General features: G+C 33.9%; 1 protein-coding gene across 4 annotated transcripts in view; it reads right to left on the bottom strand.

Moving 5' to 3' along the window:
* Positions 1-22,396, bottom strand: part of LOC143229533 (glutamine--fructose-6-phosphate aminotransferase [isomerizing] 2-like) — a 45,521-nt gene that overhangs the window by 16,377 nt on the left and 6,748 nt on the right. For all 4 annotated transcript variants that reach the window (XM_076462007.1, XM_076462010.1, XM_076462008.1 and 1 more), the window contains exons 2-4: positions 11,803-11,910; positions 1,113-1,202; positions 4-129 (exon numbers count right to left, since the gene is read on the bottom strand). In XM_076462007.1, the coding sequence (XP_076318122.1) occupies positions 4-129; positions 1,113-1,202; positions 11,803-11,910 (324 nt within the window). The remainder of the gene's footprint in view (positions 1-3; positions 130-1,112; positions 1,203-11,802; positions 11,911-22,396) is intronic.

The raw sequence follows: 22,396 nt of genomic DNA, 5'->3' as shown, positions 1-22,396 counted from the left end.
TACCAATTGTTTCATCAGAACGATGAGGGTGACTGTTCAACTGACTTGGTGCACCATGTGTAGCCCAGCGAGTGTGAGCAATCCCAACATGAATGTCAAATGATTGGTCAAAATCAAGATCTTCCATATCTAAAGGTAGAAAATCAATCAGGAAATTTATTTTCACACTGGCTCAACCAACTAACAAAATAATTTACACAGTAACACACGTGTCATTTAATGTACAAAAATTTTAATACAAACTATACTACAAATCATCATAAAACAATTACCACAGTGATTACCACTCAACATAATAAATTATGAGAACTCGATTATCATTCAATATAATCAAGTATTATAGTGATTCAGTTACTGTTCAACAGGAAACAACTATCAAGCTACTAACACAATTACAATTTAAACATAATAAATTATCACAGTACTTTCGTACCATTCTGTATGAACAAGGAATCACGGTAACTCAATTATCTTTCAACATAAATCAGTAAGTGTAGTAACTCAATTATCATTCTGCAAAAACCAATTATAATGGTAATTCAATTAGTACTTAACATGAAAGAACTGTAACAGTAACTCAAGTACTATTCAACATAACTAATTAACACAATAATGTAATTACAATTAAACATGAGCAAACTAGCAACTATCTTGATCATTCATTTGCCATTCAGAATCAACCAACTGTCACATTAACTCAATTATCATTCAACATAAACAATTATGACTAATTATGATTTAGAACAAATCAATTATCATAACATAAATTTAGCTATCACTAAACATAAATAGATTATTAGTTGTTTCAATTATCATGAATATCACAGTAAAAGAGACTCACTTATTCCCTATCCCTTAAATACCAATATCTTGATAACTATATTATCATATATTATTAAATCTTATTACGTAAAAGTAGTTTTGCAGACTTGAATAAAATTAATTATAACAACTCATCTAAATAAAGTCACTATGTGTTTTAACACAGATATTTTACTTCTGAAGCTATTTCAAATATACAAATATTTCAAAGTTTGTATATCAGTCTGAAACTTTATCACAATTATTTTAATTCCCTTATAATTTGTTATAAATAAACATTCTTGACTTACTCCAAATTTTATCCTCCAACATTTTAACCTTCCCACTCTGTCGGATGATTGTGGTCTTTCTTCCATCATCATCCTCATCAAATGCAACACCTTAAGGAAGACAAAAACAAAAAGCCAAACAACTATTTTAGTTCAAGTTTTACTTGAACAAGTCATTGTAAATTTATTGACTTGTTCAAAAATAAAATTATCTTGTACCACTTTATTCTGCAACATTGAAACCAACTAACATTCTTACAATAAAAAGTGGCTATTTATTCTGTGAAAGCTAATCTTCAATTACTAACCAAACATCTTAAGTACAAACTATTATTATTACAAGTACTCATTTTTTTTACACATCTTAGTATTTCCTAAGTAAATTTTAAGTTAACTCACTTCACAAACTTAGCTAAAGTATTTAGAAATTTTCCCTACTCTTATTCTGTTTTAACTAACATACACCCACATGTTATTATAATTGAAGTCTAAACCAAAAGAATAACTTTGAGTTCACTGCCTGATAAATTCCTAAAATATAAACTATATAAAACACAGTAGAAGGGAAAAGTTTTATGAAATAAGCTTTATCTAGTTAATCATCCAAAAAATCTTAATAAAACTGGAATACATCAACTGTAGCTCAAAACTGGAAAAGCTGAAGAAAACATTCTTAACATATATTAATAAAAAATATGATTAGTAATATCACAATATCATGTCATACATATGTTTGTAGAAATACGTACAGGATATTCTGAGCAGGCAGTACAAATTCACTAAGTTTTGTTGTTTATTTCATTGTTTAAATAATAAATAAATAGCAAAACCTTTATAAATGGAGTTTCAACTGTGAAAGGCCTGAAAGAATTGTCAAAAAACTATTCATTTTATTTAATCTCTAATGTGCCTGAACAACTGGTTATACAGGGTGTTCGGAAAGTCACTGTGCAGTTTTGTAATCGTATTTTACTCAGTCTATTTCCAGCCAGCAACTGATAGCAGTGTTTAGAAACAAAATAAGAAGAATCCAGGCTTGTATTGATGCCAACGGGGTCACTTTCAGCATTGTTTGTAATTGTAATTCATATTTACCTCCTGTATTCTATATTAAAACATGTCTATTAATAAATATATGTGTACAGTGACTTTTCTAACACCCTGTACAAGTATACAATGAAATCAAAAGCCAGTTAACTACAAATTTATCTATTGATATTACAAGTTTCTTTACTTAAATTCTTGCTAGAACAGAACTAAATATTACGCATGCCAATTCTAATTCTCTTACTGCTATGTTTTTCTTAAATCACTTCTTGTAGTCATACATGTTAATTTGCCAAAACTGAGTGCATTCCAAGAATTGTCTGAGAGCTTTTATTTATTACAATGGCCTACACCTTCATACATTGGAATTTTAAAACTATAAGTTATATTTAAGAAAAATAACTACCTGAATGAAGAGCAGTTTTTAAGTAACTAACTGGAGATAATGGTTTGTTTATAAACTAAAAACAGGTTAGAGTTATAGGAGTTGCAAGTTTACAGATCTGTGCTATAATACCAGAGAATGTTATTGTATTTTTTTTACAATCCTCTCTCTCAAATTGGATAAAAAATAGTCTTTATGCCAAACATCATAAACCTATTGAAACTGTATTCATTGTTATTACTAATCTCATAAGCAAGAAAATTAGCTTTCTTTTTATAATTATATAAATAAGTCATGAACCCAAAGTTTTGATTTTTGGACTAGCCAACTTCTAAGTTGGACGAAGTTAATCTTCCTCCTTCTAATCCCAGTTTAAAGTGATCAGAATTGCCCTAAAAATCACAGATCGGTTAATTTCATTTCTACCCTGTTACAAAATAAATAAATAATAAAGTAAATGTTATAAAATAATTTAATGGCATATAATACCATAACAAAACAGAAATGAAAGTTCGCCAAAAGAAAATGTTGTCTTATGTAATTATTATCTTGTTTTATTTTCAAGAGTGTCGTTTATATAAATAATAGATGTCAGGGCTTACTTTTCCAAAAAGATTTTCATTACCATCGAATTTCCCTCTTGTCTTACACTGCTAAATTAGGGACGGCTAACGCAGATAGCCCTCGTGTAGCTTTGCGTTAAATTCAAAACAAACCAAACCCACCTTACAACCACTAATTCAAATTGTGAAATTAAATACTCTGTGGCAATGGCTATATTAAACATATTTTCAAAAAATAAGCATAAACCTAAAAAAAAAAATTGCTGAAATTCTCACGATCCCCAGCAAAGAGTGCACGTGCTCAGCTTATTTCTATACGTTCTGCTACCATTGTGTTGTACTTGAGCTGGTGTGTGTGTTTCCTTACTTTTCGTTGGTAAAAGAGTAGCCCAAGAGTTGGCGGTGGGTGGTGATGACTAGCTGCCTTCCCTCTAGTCTTACACTGCTAAATTAGGGACGGCTAGCACAGATATCCCTCGAGTAGCTTTGTGCGAAATTCCAAAACAAACAAACAAAACAATTCAAATTGTCTACATTGTTTGTGGTGAATTTCACTATTTTTTTGCCCTTCAGTAACATCGGCTTTCGATACCCGTGTTGGTCAGAGCACAAATAGTCCATTCTGTAACTTTGTCCTTAATTCCAAAGAAACAAACAATTTTTGTTTTGTTTTCTTCTCTCGGTGAATCTGGAGATTCGCCGTTGAGTTTAACAACAGTTCAACCTAGCGCTACCTGTTGACATTAAAAACACTTAGATTATCATAGAGGGCATTGGTAAATGAAACAGTGAATGTATAAACGCGCTGTATACAACAACAACTGTGCAGTACAGACGAAGCATGCTAATAAACTGAGCTCGTGCACATTTTTGCTCGAGAGTTCAGGAATTTCAGCATTTTGTTGCGACCTCGCATTTCTCTTAAGAAAACAAATTTCAAGTAGTTACTGGCACGAAAATTTTGTTTGATATTTTAAGTTTAGCCATTGTAATATATACGAATTCAACGTGGTGAATATAAAATAAAATAAAATTTCTAAACCTCAACAATCGTGAAGCCCAACCAAGCAGAAATAAAAGGTGGCACAGATCAGTAGGGTCAAGAAATACAAGTCATTAATACATACAAAGATGTTGATAGGTATACATGTCTATCTATGGGACGACTTGCGTTCATTAAATAATAAATCTTTTTCTTTTTTTTTTTTTGTACTGGTTAAATCAAAGGCTATAGGCCCATACTTTTGTTTTTTTCAATTCAATGGAAATTAAATGCGACAAAGATGATAGCCAAAAGCAATCAAGATGGCGGTACCTGGTGAAGGAACTTTCCTCGAACGAAGGTTTTTTGATTTGACAGTATATCAGGAATAGAATTGCTCTGAATCATATTATCTACAAAACTCGTTCTGTTAGCCATAAATTTAAAATAATCAGTCATGACTACTGTTTAGGAGTCTTTTGTTAGCGATTGCTACCATTATCACAGGGAAGTTGGAGCACTGCACTTGTTTAATGGGTTTATTCGCTTCCTTTATAACAATGTTAAAATATGTAAGTATGTCAGATAACAGCATAAATTTAACTCTTCCTATTTTAGTTTGTAATCTAAGCACTCTCGCCATCCATTACTGGCTGAGATCCCCAAATCATACAAAATGTATAAGGCAGTGCAGCCTATATTATTCTTTTCTCAACACACATACTAATATTCAGTCTTAATTTGTGCAAAAAAGCATTAAACTTAAAATGTTTGCAACTGAAATTTTGATTGAATTGTTTCTTTTTACCTATCGTCAAAGGAGTGTGTGTATGTGTTTTCTTTTAACAAAGCCACATCGGGCTATCTACTGAGCCCACCGCGGTGAATCGAACCCCTGATTTTAGCGTTATAAATCCATAGACTTACCGCTGTACTAGCGAGGCCGGATGTCAAAGGAACATATATATTTATTACCGAAGAGTTGTTCTCACATAATTCATTAAACAACAACAACAACAAAAACACCTTACATCAACATTATGCCTTTAAATAATTAGTTGGCTAAAATTTTCATAGAAAGAACAAAATTTTTATGACATTTTAAACAAAATTACGTTTACATCTTTTAACCACAAAGTTTTTTACTTCTTGTTAATAATCTAGTGCTTGTTTCTTTAAAGAGTAATGAAGGTTGTAAGCCCTCAATCTTAGAGCTAAGTCATCGTGGAGCAATACTCTAGTGTTATCAAATTGAATTCCTCTTTTCTTCCCTCTTTAAGTTATACCAGAACGTTTTATACATTTGTACTGCAACTCCTAGAGTAATATTTTGAGAAATCAAATAATATTAACAATTGATTTACACTTATAAAACGTTATAATAGTTTTGTAAAATTTAGTCTACTGTGGCGAAAACATATTCACCAGAAACATAATTACGATTTTTTTTTTAAAAGTGGTTTTTCAACGAAATATATCCCCTTCACTGGCACCCGCCGTATGTCTGTGGACTAACACCTCTAGAAAGCAGGTTTCGATACCCTTGGTGTGTAAAGCACAGTTAGAATATTTTCAAACAAATAAATTCAACGGAATCTATAGTGAAAAATTACAGAAGATAATAATTTTGTTCCATGTCGCCACATTTTTTCTTTGTTTTTTGTTGTTCTGGTTTCCATTCCAACTCTTCATCACAGAACTGAAAACTCTAATCACTGTACATTTAGACAGCATCTTCGTAAACATGGGAGATGGTATAATTGTCAGATTTTAACACTTACCTAATTACATATACATTCACTATAAGGCACCCTGTCTTTTTAATTTTTTAAAACAAACTCGTGTTTTTTTTATCAGAAAATTCCATTTCTCCAAAGAACATACAAAAAATACATTTCTCTAAACAGACAAATTAATGAATTTTCTCACCGCGTTTCTACCACGTATTAAATTATTCATTTTGAGTAATAAAAAAGATTAATAGTTATATTCCTCATAACGTTTCTTATTTTACATCAATGTTATATAAATTATCACTCAGTGTAATCATTTCACATAGTCCTTACATTTTTCACAATTTATTAAGCAACATGCTATTGATTATCATAGAAAATGATAATACCATAGGAATCGAATCCCGGATTTTATATTTTAAGTGCATAAATTTACTTCTGAGCCACCAGGGGACCACATTAATTGTAAATAATATTCTATATTACCATTTCTAGGGCAAATTAGAAAACCATATCTTCTGGAGGGACAAATATTTCGGCAATTCTGGCTTCCTTTAACGAATATTAAAATATCGCTTTCCATTGCTATATAATTAATATTTTGCATAATATTAAAATATGTACATAAAATTAAACTTCCCAGTTGAATATAAAATAAGTTACAGTTTTTGACAAATTTCAAATAGTCACGCTTAAATAATTCAAGTTTCGAGTGCTACAAAGTAGTAAAACTGGTTTTAAGATTATTTCAGATTTAGTTGACCTTTTTCTTTCATCACGCTGTTTGAAGCTGGTTTCTTTTATTCTTAACATGCCAACAACTTCGAGTTTTTTGCTCTTTAATGATCTTTTGTCCAGACTAAGACTTGACAAGTCAAGCCAATGACAAAATATAAAATGGTCACCAAGAGCCAAATTTTTGTTAGAATATTACTTGTGTTTGTTAACATACTTTTACGTCATTTAGTTGGGTATTATTTGTGGTATCCCCCGCTAGTACAGCGGTAAGTCTATAGATTTACAACGCTAAAATCAGGGATTCGATTCCCTTCTGTGGGCTCAGCAGATAGCCCGATGTGGCTTTGTTATAAGAAAACACACAATATTTGTGATACGCAGACATCGTAAATAATATTTTCTATAACTTAATAAATGAATATACGTTTATTCACACAAATAATATTTATAACCAGGCCCTCTCAGAGGTTCAGCTGGACCCGGGACTGTTCTATATTTTGAGGCCTCTGTGTATAGTATAAAAGAGATGATGACGTATGAAAAGAAAATTAGACAATCATTAGATCAAAAGAAAAGTCAAACATAATTTGAATAATTTATGTTTAACTTATATTTATTAAAATTATTCAACATTTAATAAATGTTTTTTTTCTAGCCTTTTTCTGTAGATAAAAACAATCTGTGAAACTTAACAAATGAAAGAAATTACAATTGTATACATTTGAAGCCTTCTTTTGAGATTGGGACCTAGACCAAATGACCCTCCTGACTCTCCTTCTATACCCAGCATGACCAGATAGTTAAGGCACTCGACTCGTAATCTGAGGGTCGCTGGTTCAAATCCCCATCACACAAAACATGCTGACCCTTTCAGCTGTGAGGCAATATAATATGACAGTCAATCTCACTATTCGTTGGTAAAAGAGTTTGTTTTGGTTTTTGAATTTCGTGCAAAGCTACACGAGGACTATCTGCGCTAGTCGTCCCTAATTTAGCAGTGTAAGACTAGAGGGAATGCAGCTAGTCATCACCACCCACCGTCAACTCTTGAGTTACTCTTTTAATAACGAATAATGGGATTGACTGTAACATTATGACGCCACCACGGTTGAAAGGGCGAACATGTTTGATGCGACCGGGATTCGAACCCTCGACCATCAGATTACAAGTCGAACGCCTTAACCCACCTGGCTATGCCGGGCTAAGAGTAGTCCAAGAGTTGGCCGTCGATGGTGATGACTAGCTGCCTTTCCTCTAGTCTTACATTGTTAAACTTGGGACGGCTAGCGCAGATAGACCTTGCGTAGCTTTGCGCGAAATTCAAACCAAACCAAACGTCTCCTAATAATTGGGTTTAATTGTAACATAAAACGCTAGTGTCACTTGATAAGAAAAACATGCCCTTTGGACTGACTACCTGCATTATGTTTGTCCCAAGGATTGCATTTATAATTCTCAAGTTGAAAGCATTTAAAGTTATTGCTTAGCCACCGCATCGATTAGCACTTGTTGTGACAAGTGACTTTTAAGAGCCAAACAAAAGCCAACCTCTCGCAAGAAGAGTTAACCACTAACTTGCCCCTTTTCAAGTCTTACAAACTGTGATCTTGGTGTTGTCTTGCATCTTTCAGAACAATTGTAAAAGGAATGTACTTCTGTATTTATAATGCTTAAACTATCATTTGAGATGTTGTGCAATTAGTTTGGTTTTACACGTACATGTATTTAGAGTGTTTGTTGCATGAATGCAGAATACCTAATAAAAATACCAATTAGGGTATATTAAATAACACTTTTCATGTTATTCCAGTTCTTTGCCTTTTAGCGCTATGCAACTCCTTGTAGTAATACAGGTTTCCTAAATCTCTTCCTGCTTTCAAAAAGTTGTTTAAAGTCTATATTTATTTTAATTGGGCGCGAATAGCCTAGTTGCTTTGCACCAAAGAACGAAAATGAACAAACGAACTTATCTTAGCTGTATCAACTCTGATTTTCAATGACAAATTTAGCTCATGAATAGTACTTAGGAAGCTCACAACTTACTACAAAGCTAGCTACAAAATTGTTATAATTGTAAGATTATTCTTTTACAGTATTCACTTTTATGTAATTACTACTTTCAGCTGATTTTTTTAGTTCGAAGAATACAAGCAAATAAAAAGATTGAAGCCGTAAAAGACACACAGAAGGATTAAAACAACAAAAATAGTATACGAACAAAGAGATATGAATAAAGTACATCATAACAACCAGAGCAACGACATGCTAAAGAGCATCAATGCTATAATTATGCATAATGAAAGTGAATTGGAAAACAAAAGCATCAAACATCTCACCCCTGTTCACATCTGTTCAAGAATTCCGCAAACATCATTAAGTATGTCATATAAAAATTGAGAACCCAAATAGTCTACATTTTTCACTACAACCACTACTGTTTGGGCACCTGTAACTGCTGAACATTCCTGCATTAATCTAGCTACACTGTTACTTCATCGAGTTATGTTACTTAGCAGGAAATTCAATAACACTACTTAATCTAGGAACCAGCGCATTTAACATAAATAAACCAGCAACATTATTTATAATAAATCAGCTACACCATTATATCATTAGTGAGATTTGTTTGTTTTAACACCAACACTACCGACATGCGGCTTTGGAGACAAACACATTTATTAAAGGGTCTGATTAAGTTTATTCTAATATTGTATTTGTTGACAGATTTCAGTATTTCTAAAACGTAACAGTAATATTGTTGTAAGTTATATCTTCAACACTTTAATTTAGTTGTTTGCTAGAGAAAGCTGCTAACATGGCGATGATGTTAGATAGAGAAAGTTTAAAAAAGTAGTCCTAATACACCTAAGATGTTTGCTAATATTAATTTTGTTTGTTTTGTTTTTAAATTTCGCACAAAGCTACTCGAGGGCTATCTGTGCTAGCCGTCCCTAATTTAGCAGTGTAAGACTAGAGGGAAGGCAGCTAGTCATCACCACCCACTGCCAACTCTTGGGCTACTCTTTTACCAACGAATAGTGGGATTGACCGTCACATTATAACGACTCCACGGCTGAAAGAGCGAGCATGTTTGGCGCGACGAGGATGCAAACCCGCGACCCTCAGATGACGAGTCGCATGCCTTAACACGCTTGGCCATGCCGGGCCCCCTAATATTAATAATTGAGAGACTTTGTGAAACATCTAGTAAAACGGATTGTCACAGTACAAAAGACTGTTTAGTGTAGATATTATTAGTTAATTTATTTTGTGAATGGGCCTGGCATGGTCAAGCGCGTAAGGCGTGCAACTCGTAATCCGAGGGTCGCGGGTTCACGCCCGCGTCGCGCCAAACATGCTCGCCCTCCCAGCCGTGAAGGCGTTATAATGTGACAAATTTTATTTGTGGACTTAGATCTAAAACTGTGTAGAAATGATAGTAGAGTGTAGCAACTTTACGAAAAAATAAACTAATTTGTTATCGTTACATGAAATAAACTACGTACTAGTTTTACAAATTCGCCGAATAATAGGATATATTACAATAATAAGTTAACCCCTTTTTAAGATATACGCAAGAGTGAAAGCTTTAGTTTAAATGTAACTTCCCAGAGCGACACAGTGATGTACACTAAAGACTGAAGCTATACTGCTATCATTAACGTGATGTATTTGTTGTTGTTTGTTATGCGACAAAAAGTTACACTAAAGGCTATCTATACTCTTCCTACCGCGGGTATCGAAACCCGGTTTCTAGCAGTATAAGTCCACAGACATACCACTGTGCCACTGAGAGACGTGATGACTTAATTAACAGCACGTATACGTAACCATTTATTTGAACTGCATTTCTGGTTTGATTATTCATTAGACTCATTTACTATGGAAGCTCAGAAAAAATCGACCTGAGTTCTTTGTTCCTGGCTTGGTATGGCCGAGTGGGTTAAGGCGTTTGACTAGTAATCTGAGAGTCGAGGGTTCGAATTCCAGTAGCACTAAACATGGTCGTCCTTTCAGCCGTGGGGGCGTTACAATGTGACGATTAATCCCACTATTCGTTGGTAAAAGAGCAGCCAAAGAGTTGGTTGTGGGTGGTGATGACTAGTTGCCTTCTCTCTTGTCTTACACTGCTAAATTAGGGATGGCTAACGCAGATAGCCCTCGTTTAGCTTTGCGCGAAATTAAAAAAACAAACAAACAATCTTTGTTTCCATTCTTGCATGAAGAGTGTCTTTCTTTTACTTCGCCCACCAGTGGTACAGCAGTATGTTTGCGGAATCACACCGCTAGAAAACGGGTTTCGACACCCGGGGTGGGCAGAACACAGAGAGCCCATTGTGTAGCTTTGTGCTTAATTCCAAACAATCAATATTTTACTCCATCAAAAATGTTTTAATAATTTTAGAGTTAGATAACTATCGCTCTGTAGAGAATAAAACATGTATATAATATTTCGAATCTTATGTTATGATTGAGTTTCATATCGTTTTATCATTTTGTAAAAGGTAGTTAATCTCTTTCTTTATTGTAAAAAATTTCAATTAAGCCTCCGAGGCCTGTCATAGCCTGTTGGCTGGAGCACTTATGTGGCTTTGTGCAAAATTCAAGACAGGCTAAAACAGTTAAGCCCCCTATTAAAAGTAGAAAATATCTAGAGAGCATCTGACCCTCCAAGATCGCAATTAAGAATACAACCGAACACCGCCACAGACAGACTCCCAATAAGGGAATGTACTGGCCTAGTGCAATGTGTTCATCTTAATATTTCTTATCAGCATCTGTTTTAATGTTTTTTATCGGTTACGACGTATTGATACAAATATAGCCAAGTTTTGTTATGGATTTATTTGTTGATAAAAGGTGTAATTTACAAAGAATATGGTGAGGTTTAGAGCCAGGTTTGTAAGTAAAGGCAAAGATAACACTTGACACCTTGAAATAAATTGGTCTGGACAACATTTCTGCCAACAACGTTTAAAAGCTCCATGACTCCGGTATCAATGGCTGAAACATCTGAAAACGACATATTTGACATATAACACTTTCTTTCCTTGATAATGTTGTTAGGACTTACTTAATATTTGATTTTGCTTCAGTTTCGTCAGTTGGATAAAGAAAAAATGATTTGTTTGCTTTAACGCAATGTCACATTGGGCAATTTACTTTGTCCATCACGGGGAATTGAACCCTGAATTTTAACGTTGTGAGTTCTAAAAATTATCGCTGACCCATATAAACAATGTTTAAAAAAGTTCTAACTCACCAGCTGAATCATAGCCACGGTATTCCATTCTCTGAAGCCCTTTGATCAAAAATTCTAAAATCTCTCGTCTTGTACGAGGCTCCAAATAGTTCAGATAGGCGAAAATTCCTAAAAAGATACAAAAGATACATGTATGTGTAAAATTTACAATTGCTGCGTAATAATAATATATTTTTATATTAAAGGTTTTGGAGCAAATACCAAATGATAACTTTAATAACAATTTAGTACATAAATTTTACTGAAACGTTACTGTTTTTATAAGCTTTTAGTACAGTAATATTTCACATAGTTTTATTGAGAGATCTACAGTTAGAAGAGAGGAACATCATTCTACAGATAAAGCAACTTAAAGTAATGGGATAACATTATTTATTTATCACGCCAAAATCTCACCTGAAGTAAAAATCAATTTTCAGAAATATCCAAAACTCTCTTTTAATCCTCATAAGTAAAAATACTATTGTTGTACAGTTTTACTTTTATTAATCAAATTAACACCAGGAGCTATTTTCGACCCTTTTTATCTCATACTCTTTATCGATTTGGTATTTTTAAATCTTTGTGTTGATATGTATGTACTTGATAAGACTTATCAAATGTAGGCTATAACTGTCATGTTTTATTATTCTCAAAATTCGAATATTGCACTTAAGAAATCAACAATGGTCGACGTAACATGATTTCAAAAATATGGTAAATATGGGAATTACTAACCTTTCAAACAACTTGAATACAAAGACAATCTTACGTGGACGCAGGCGACATCCATGAAATTTAATTTTTTCAGTCGTGTTTACGTACATATTGGTAAATTATCCATAACAATCCAAATATAAAATTTCCGACAATGGAATTCAAATGTAAAACTATTACGTAGGATAAAAAGCATGTATTTAGGTGTCATAACTAAACACTAAATACAGGGTTCTCGTTATACGTCGCTAATTTTTTAAGGAACACAATGTAAAATTTACCTGCATATACGTCGTCCATAGTTTTTGACGCAGTTCAGCTTAATTCTATCAACACTGGTTCGGTCAGTTTGACCGATCACGTGACCTATTTTTACTCGTTTAAAGGTCTTTATATATTTAATACTTCTAATTTTTAACACAGTGTGTATATCATTACGAAATTTGGCGGGCCTGGCATGGCCTAGCGCGTTAAGGCGTGCGCTTCGTAATCTGAGGGTCGCGGGTTCGCGCCCGAGTCGCGCCAAACATGCTCGCCCTCCCAGCCAAGGGGGCGTTATAATGTGACGGTCAATCACACTATTCGTTGGTAAAAGAGTAGCCCAAGAGTTGGCGGTGGGTGGTGATGACTAGCTGTCTTGTCTCTAGTCTTACACTGCTAAATTAGGGACGGCTAGCACAGATAGCCCTCGAGTAGCTTTGTGCGAAATTCCAAAAAAACAAACAAACAAACAGTCTTTCAGTTAGTATCATAAGACTTTCGCATACAAAAAATCATATATTATTTTGTCGGTGACACTTAACCCTACGTTTTTATACTAATGGCGGTAATGCGCTAAATAATTTCCATTTAATTAATTAATGCACCAAAAACATAGACTAATGACATTCAAGTAGGACAGTAGACAACCCTGAATTCTTTTGTGTAGCTTTGCATGAAATTAAAATATACAAATAAACACGCTCTTATGGTCTCTATCCCCCTATTTCCCATTATTCTTATGGGTAAAAATTCCCCGTTATACACCGTTTTGTTAATTGCTGGAAATTTTCAGTTCGTAACTCCAACGTATAATGAGAACCCGTTGCATGTGACATTTTTTAAATTGAAGAAAACTACCAATAAGAAAGTTTAGAATATTTAATATGTACATTGTTAAGCATGTACAGGATCAAATTCGAAAAACTGAACACGAACTTACAAGTTAAAGTTACTTTGTGATCAATGTGTATACCCTATCACTCTAGTGTTAATACTAACACATCGATGAAACAGGTAAAGGACAGAGCATATATTTTATTAGAGAGCTGCTTCTACTGACTTTTACCTGGCACATATACTTATTAGCTGTATTTAAGATTAGCATTCATCTATTCCAACACACACTAACTAAAACTCATTGCACATTCTTTATTGACTACTTTCGTGGTTTATGTGAATGGCAGTTTTATTACGTTTTTAACAAGGAATCTGAAAGAATTGCTTAGTAATAATTTTCAAAAATTCCGTTTGGTAGGGCAAACCTTCAGCAGACGATAGCTCCAACTTTCTTGAAAACCAAACTTTTAAAAGAACAACTAGTCGAGATCTTGCAGGTTTAAGAACTGGAATTTTTGTTTAATAAATAATTATTAGAAAAGTCAACATTTTCTTTAATTTTATAGTTTGATGAGTTTTGTAACTGAACGAAACCTTGTCTTGTCGGTAGTGACACACAACATTGTAATTAAAATTTTATTATGCACTTTTCGTAACGAAAACAGTATTAAGCTAGAAAACAAAATGCTGACTGTAAATTATTATCAGTTTTACTGTGATGTAATATCACACGTACTTACACATTAAAGTTCAAGTTCTATCTGCTGACATTTATTTTTAATTATCTGTGTATCCTTCACTTTTGTTTACACAGGAAAATCTAAGTTAAATATTACACTTACATATATACACATACACACATTACTCTGAATCGTATACATTAGCACATGACCAGACAATGCATCTTCGTAATGTTGCTAAAACAGAGAAACAAAATTTATTCTAATTTATCTTATATTGTAGGGTTTTTGTTTCTCTTTTTTCTTCCTTTTCATAATGCTTTACCTCAATTTCCGTCGACAGCTAAATTTCATAGATGTAAAAATGGCGTGTTTAAGCGCAAAGCTATGCAATGAACTATCAACGCTAAGCCCACCACGAGTGTCTTACCCTGATATTTAATGTTACAAGGTTACAAGATTGCAGTTGAACTGCAGGAAATTGACAGCTTTATACACATGTATCTATATCAACATATAGTGTGAACGTTACAATGTATGTAGTTAGGGACAACGAATGGGAATTTTTCCACTAAAGGACAATGCTATACAAAATATTCTTTGTATTGCGTTTTCTAAACAGGTAAAAATCGATTATTTTTGTAATACGTTACCTAAACTGGCAGTATCTTTCATAAAATACAAACAGCACAATATCAACTTTAAGTCAAAGACATTACTGAGGTGTGGTGTCCGACCTAGATTCAACAGACAGTCGTAAAACCGGAAAAGGAAATAAAAAACACGATTCTGCACAATGCTTGTAAAACATTAATTCTTCAACGTGACCCTTTCACTAACTTACACTACATTTCACTTAAGATATATAGAAGGTTTGTTTGTTTTGGAATTTCGCACAAAGCTACTCGAGAGTTATCTGTGCTAGCCGTCCCTAATTTAGTAGTGTAAGACTAGAGGGAAGTCATCACCACTCACCGCCAACTCTTGGGCTACTCTTTTACCAACGAATAGTGGGATTGACCGTCACATTATACACCCCAACGGCTGGGAGGGCGGGCATGTTTAGCGCGACGCGGGCGCAAACCCGCGACCCTCGGATTAGGAGTCGCACGCTTTACGCGCTTGGCCATGCTATATAGAAGGATCGAGTGGTTTAATACAATAACGTTTTCTGAGATTCTACCTGAATATCTTAAAAAATAAAGTTGCAGCGTTAAAAAACTGAAAATGTGTATATAAAAAAGTTATCCTGCCCCTTAAAAACACAAAAAGAAACTAAAACCAAAGTTTCGTTATTATAAAAACAGCACTATTTAGGTATGGATTACCCTGATAAGTCCAGACATTTTATTTTATTGAAAATTTATGTACTTTTATTTTCGATATAAAATAATTTTGAAGGACATAACTTATAAATTTTATACTAGAGTGAAATCTTTCTCATCAAGGACCAATATTTTGAAGTGCTTGGCTGAAAAAACAAAGGAAGAATTGTAAACTCTCTCTTTTAAAGACGCAATTGATTTTCGAACTAAGAGTTCAATTGTAAGCCGACAATCAGTGGTTTGCTTTGAATTTCGCGCAAAGCGACACGAGGACTATTTGCGCTAGCCATCTCTAACTTTGCAGTGTAAGATTAGAGAGAAGGCAGCTAGTCATCACCACCCACAGCCAACTCTTGGGCTACTATTTTACCAAAAAACAGTAGGATTGACCGTCACATTATATTGTTCCCACGGCTGAAAGGGCGAGCATGTTTGGTGTAACGGGGATTCGAACCCACGACCCTCAGATTACGAGTCGAGTGCTTTAACCCCATGGCCATGCCGGGCCAGACAATCGGTGGAGTAACTATAAAAATGCACCCGCATAAAAAGTAACTGGATACCATACATTTATATTTCTAAAACTGTAGTTATAATTCAGGCTCTTTATGGCTCTACAACTTTGGGGGACGAGGAACCATACTTAAGCCATTCCGGGCAATGTCACTTCTTAAGTTTCTTAATTGATATATCATGAGCCTAACTTTATTACATGACTTGAATAAAATTGATAAAATTAGAATTACATTATTTAATCTCATTCATAACATGGCAGTCATTTTCTATGATAACTGGTGATATAAATCATGCGTGTGTGTGTTTTCTCATAGCAAAGCCACATCTGGCTATCTGCTGAGTCCACCATAATATTTGTTGTTTTCCAGTCGGTCTGGATAAGCCCTGGTATTGTGAAAAAGCCCTCATCGGTACTGGAAATGGCAGCCGCAATGCTTTTGACATACACCTTGTGCAAATTAATTGAAACAAGACGGAAAATTACGATTGTTTTCAATTTTTTGCGTTTTATTTCTGAGAATCCAAAAATTGCTCACAAATTAATACTTGATATGACCCCCTTTATTTTTCAGAAGATCATTAATCCGCTTTTGCATTGAGTCCACGAGTTGACTACAATCTTTACTAATTTTTGGTTTGCGGTATCACACCTCAATTATGGCTTCAATTAGCTTATCTTTCGTAGTACAGTCTTTTCCTCGAAGTCTTTCTTTACAAATCGCCCAAAATTTTGCTATAGGATTTAATTCCAGAGAGTTTCCAGGTCAGTCCAGCACCTTTATTCGCATTGTAGTCATAAAATTCTTCACAAGTTTCGATGTGTGACACAGAGCCAGATCTTGCTGGAAAATGCCAGATCCATCTGGAAATCTCTTTTTCAATTCTGGAACGACTCTTCTCTGTAAAATTTCGATGTATTGTGGTCCTCGCACCATACCTTCTACGATATGTAAGCCTCCGACGCCTTAGTAGCTGAAAAATCCCCCAAACATCTTCTTCAAGGGATGTTTTACGAACTGATTGATGTGAAATTCTCGAAGTTTCTCACCTGGAGATCTGCAAACACGCAGACTTCTTTGACCCTATACGAAGAAATGAGTCTCGTCAATGAATAACACCTTCCTCCATTGTTCTTGCGTCCAGTTCTTGTATTTCAGACTCCATTGATACCGTTTTTTCTTCATTGATTTGGTAAAAAGTTATTTTTTGACTGGTCTTTTGCCCTTTTAACGCAATTTTGAATGACATAATATTCCTCAAAATTTCGTCATATATCCCAAAAATAGATCGACCGTACTGCAAAACACAGTTAATGACGCCGTCTGTGTGAAAAAATGACTATTAAAGGAAATCAGCGGGTCCATCGAGCCTACACCGGCCGCCATGCCAAAAATATTGTAAAATGACCATTTGTTTTAATTTTCACAAGAGTGTAACATATTTTCATTGCTACCTTATTAAAGATTGTTACTTCTGGAGTATTGTACTTCAATACAGAACTAAACAAGTTAGAAAAATCGATTTCCATTACCTCCATTTTGTGTCATGCTTCCTGGACTAGTGACATGCTCATAGGAGCGGATTGTTAGTTATTAACCTTAGCATGCAATTTGAGCGTTTTTGCAGTGTACAGTGCGTTTAGGTATTCGTAAAATTTGTAAACTGAAATGTGATTTTAACTTAACTGGCTAACATTTCAAATAATTACTCTCACAAACTCATGGAAAAAGTACCCTGAAATTTAGCGGCGAGTTTCCTTTCGGCTGATTGCTTTCCTTTCGGTCGGCAGTAGTTCAAAATTAGGGATTACGGCAGATACAAAGCCCCAGTTTATCATAATCAAATAAACAATCAGACTAACATGGATATCTAGAGAAAAACAACTATCTTAAAGTAACTAACATAAGAAAGCCAAGATTTTTAATATTCAAGAACTTCCTTTCGTGATTTCTTCAAAAGATTACGTTAAGTTACAAGAGGGATATCTGCGCTAGCTGTCCCTAACTTAGCACTGAAAAATCAACCATCCACAGACAACTCTTTTACCAACGAATAATGGGATTAACGCTTCCACAGCTGAAAATGGAAATGTTTGGTAGGATGGGGAAATTAACTCTCAACCAGCAGCGTGTGAGTCGAGTGTCCTCACCACTTGGCCTTGCCTCATCTCATCAAATCATCAAAACTGTTTATAATCGAAATTATTACCTATAAAAACTTACTTTAACAAATTAAAGTAAATTGCTTTAAATTTCAAAGCTTTTCTCATCAATACATCGACAAGACTAATGTCTAAAAATTACTGTCACGAACAAACAGAAACAGGTAATATTTTTTACGAACCCCTAAGGATAAGTTGCAATATTAGTTATTTAAGTTATTTCGTGAAAAAATGTTTCAGTTATTACTGGCCCGGCATGGCCAAGCGTGTTAAGGCGTGCGACTCGTAATTTGAGCGTCGCGGGTTCACATCCCCGTCGCGCCAAACATGCTCGCCCTTTCAGCCGTGGGGACGTTATAATTTGACGGTCAATCCCACTATTCGGTGGTAAAAGAGTAGCCCAAGAGTTGGCGATGGGTGGTGATGACTAGCTGCCTTCCCTCTAGTCTTACACTACTAAATTAGAGACGGCTAGCGCAGATAGCCCTCGAGTAGCTTTGAGCGAAATCAAAAAAACAAACAAACAGTTACCACTGCCACATAATAGCAGAAATTACTAATATTTACAAATTCCACGGTTTACAAAAGTAACATTAAAAAATGGATTTCAACTCTCAGTGAGCACAGCACAGAAAGCTTATTGTGTAGCATTACAATTAACAACAAACATCTGAAAAACTCACTCCTACGAAATTTGAAAATTTGCTTTGTATTTCATTTTCTTGTTATTCGCCATACGATTTTTTTGTTCATGAATTGAAATTACACTTATCCTAATGTCCGAAATCTTTGATAATGTTACTTGGTTGTCTTCAAATATCGTTTTACTGTAAAAAATGTATTTCTGTGACTATTTTAAAAGCCTGTAAAACAACAATAACATAAAAAGTAGATACGATTAACGCGTTTAAAACCTTAAAATTATAAACCATATGTGTATTGTACAAAAGCTAGCTTTGCTATTTTCAATGTGGGTAAGTCAAGCTTCACACATTAATTTTCCTGCAAAGACGCAAAACTATGATTTATATATTATCTCATTTACAACTCGAAAAACTCAAAAGATTAGTGGAAACAAGTACAAATAAGTACGAAAAGTGAACAATAGATTCTTGAGAAATGCGCTGTAAAGTGGATCCATTTGCTTTTCAAGATATTAGATGTTACAACGTCAGAGAAACGATAATGTATTTATTTTGTTGCTGTTTTAAAAATTTAGTAGCATTCTTATTATTACATCCTTATTTTATTTGCGTCTTGTCCTAAGAATGAAAGTTACTTACTTCTTTATAGTTGGCAATGCGACTATACTTTCGGAGTTAGTTTCACAGTGCGTAAACTAATAAGCTGAGTTTGTTTACTTTTTTGAATTTCACATAAAGCTACACAGCTATCTGCGCTAGTCGTCCCTAATTTAACAGTATAAGGATAAAAGGAAGGCAGCTAGTCATCACTACCCACCGCCAGCTCTTGGACTACTCTTTTCCAATGAATAGTAGGATTGATCGTAACATCATAACAACCCCTCCCTAGGTGAAAGGGCGAGAATGTTTGATATGACGGAGATTTGAACCCGCGACACTCAGATTACGAGTAGAGTTCCATAACAACCTGGCCATGCCGGATTTGGCTAATAGGCATTTTGCACTTTTGCAGGCCTACTATCTGGTCAAAATTATTAGTGTGCGGTATTAATAATATTGTGCTAATGTTAGTAGCACTTAAATTTATTTTTCCGTACAAATAAAGTAAAAACGAATTAAATTTACCTTTGAACTCTACTGATGTCTTACTCAACCTGAGAAACAGTTATGACCTTTACCCTTTAGTCTGAAGTATGTTTTTTACAACCCAAGAATAAGCTAAGATTTTAACCTCTAAGACACTAATTAATATAGAAACGACTATAATTTGACCTTCGAACTTTTGTAACTCGCTAAGTAAAGAAAGAAATACGGATGATCTTGACTGCAAGAAATACATCTTTTAAGAACACTCTCATCTGGTCTCCATATATCTTGTTTAAACATCATAGTTTTCATGAAATCTTATTTGAAGTTTAGGTTAAAAATACTCGTACATTAAACAGGTACCTATCATAGAACCTCTTACAGAAAGCTCACAGCAAGTACTTGAAATAGAGCAATTGAAAGTTTACGAATCCTACTGTTCAGTAATAACATATACAGATCTCGGTTGACGTCTAAGCTCTGTACTGAGCTTCAGTTACATTATTATGTTTAACTAACATTCACAACTATAAGTGACAAGCTATTGACATTTTAAACTAGCAAGCTAGTATATCAAAAATGACACTAAAAACTCATTAGATACTTGAAAATTATCTTTAGTGACGCTCCTCAAAATGTCAACATCTTAACACCTTTACTGAGACTGAAAGATAAATCAAATCTTTGGCTGGTTGCACTTCCTTTCACGTGTACCAGTTAGAAAAAAAACATATTAGTTACAGAGCACTATAATCACATACAGTACGTGGAAAAATACACAACTAAGTTCGTTTGGATAATTATATCACTTTATGTCGTTTAATACAGATAAGATGACTCGAGCTTTTGTTCAAGTTCTGTAAGTGATGTTCTGAGTGTTAGGAGTGCTTTAAGGAACTTTTCTTTAAGACCGAGATAACTGTTAACTTCATAAGAAACTGAAGAGCCGTTGGAACACTGCAAAAGCGCTACTCTATGAACCCAGAATAAAACAGAAAACACTGCAAATCTTAGCTACTACCATATTTATTTGTCACACTTGGACTGTTGTAACGCTCTTTTATTTGTAGTTTATTACACACACACAAATATATATACATATTCGACTGGTAAGAGTGTCTGGATATCTCACATTCCAAACAGTTATTTGTGTTTAGTTCGTAAAATTTCATACATTAACTTTGATAACCTATATAGTCTGTATTGAATACGAATTTGCAAGTAAAATAAATGTTGATCAAAAGCTTTTCACGAAACAGTAAAATGAAGTTTATTGTAAATATTACAATTAGCATTAAATACCAAATGAAATCATTTTAAAGCACAATTCAAATAGTTTTTTACAAAACATATAGTCATACGTTTAGAATATTTTCTGAGTTATAAACTAAAGAACTTTCTTTTACGAGTATTCATGATTTCAACTGTAATATAACAAAACAAGTCAATTTTTTTCTTACAACTTCTGCATCAAAATCAATATATCATTTCGACAAATCATACGCCACCTAACACTAAAAAAAAATCTGAAAGTCACATTTATAACTATAACAGTCTTTTCATGTTACACAAACTTCTTTTCATGTCGAAAAAAAACCGTTTGAACTTACTACGTACGGGCTAGTTCACGTGTATACATATACTATTGCTAGTTTGAGACGAAACTAGGTGAAGGACAGTCAAACCTGAACATCCTGAGAACGAATACGAGACAACTATTATCCCCCTTTTTTTTTATAACCGAAAAACTATTTAATACAAACTCAATGTAGATAGAATTCACAGACTCTCATGACCAATTAAAAATCGTACAAAATTGAAACCACATTTAAGTACAAAGATAAGAATATTGCCATTTTGAAATATCTAACAAATTACAATCTTCGGTTCTCCTTTAAAGTAAAATATTTTACTATAAATATTTTGATTACTTCATATCATGGATTAGTCATTGCGAATCTTTATCAGAGCAAGACCTCAATTTAAGAAATCTTACACTCAATGATTTCGATAACATCTATATGGACATTTAAAATTGCGTTAATAAAGTTTCTGTTCGGTAGCACATCATGCTTAAGACATGCGACACGAACCTTGTGTGTTAATTAAAAAGAGGACGACGAAAACCAGACACCAGATGGCCTTGTTAGACAAATTCCTCAACTATATTCCGATCAACTCAGGAGAAAGCAGTTTATACATACATGAATAAATTAAAGATATAGGTGGAATAAAACTTATCGTAATTTATTAAGTTAGTTTTTTTTAGTTCCCTGTTTAAAGAACATTATTCACAGTAACTGCTTATTAAATTTGAAACTAAGTTTTATTTCCTTATTGAAGGTTGACACAGTCGTTGAGAACATTTATCAGCTGTTGTTTTCTTTA

Source organism: Tachypleus tridentatus, chromosome 10 (genome assembly GCF_004210375.1).
Source record: "Tachypleus tridentatus isolate NWPU-2018 chromosome 10, ASM421037v1, whole genome shotgun sequence".
Classification (NCBI taxonomy): Eukaryota; Metazoa; Arthropoda; class Merostomata; order Xiphosura; family Limulidae; genus Tachypleus; species Tachypleus tridentatus.
The sequence above is the reverse complement of the archived record's forward strand: the minus strand, read 5'-3'. Positions and strand labels throughout refer to the sequence as shown.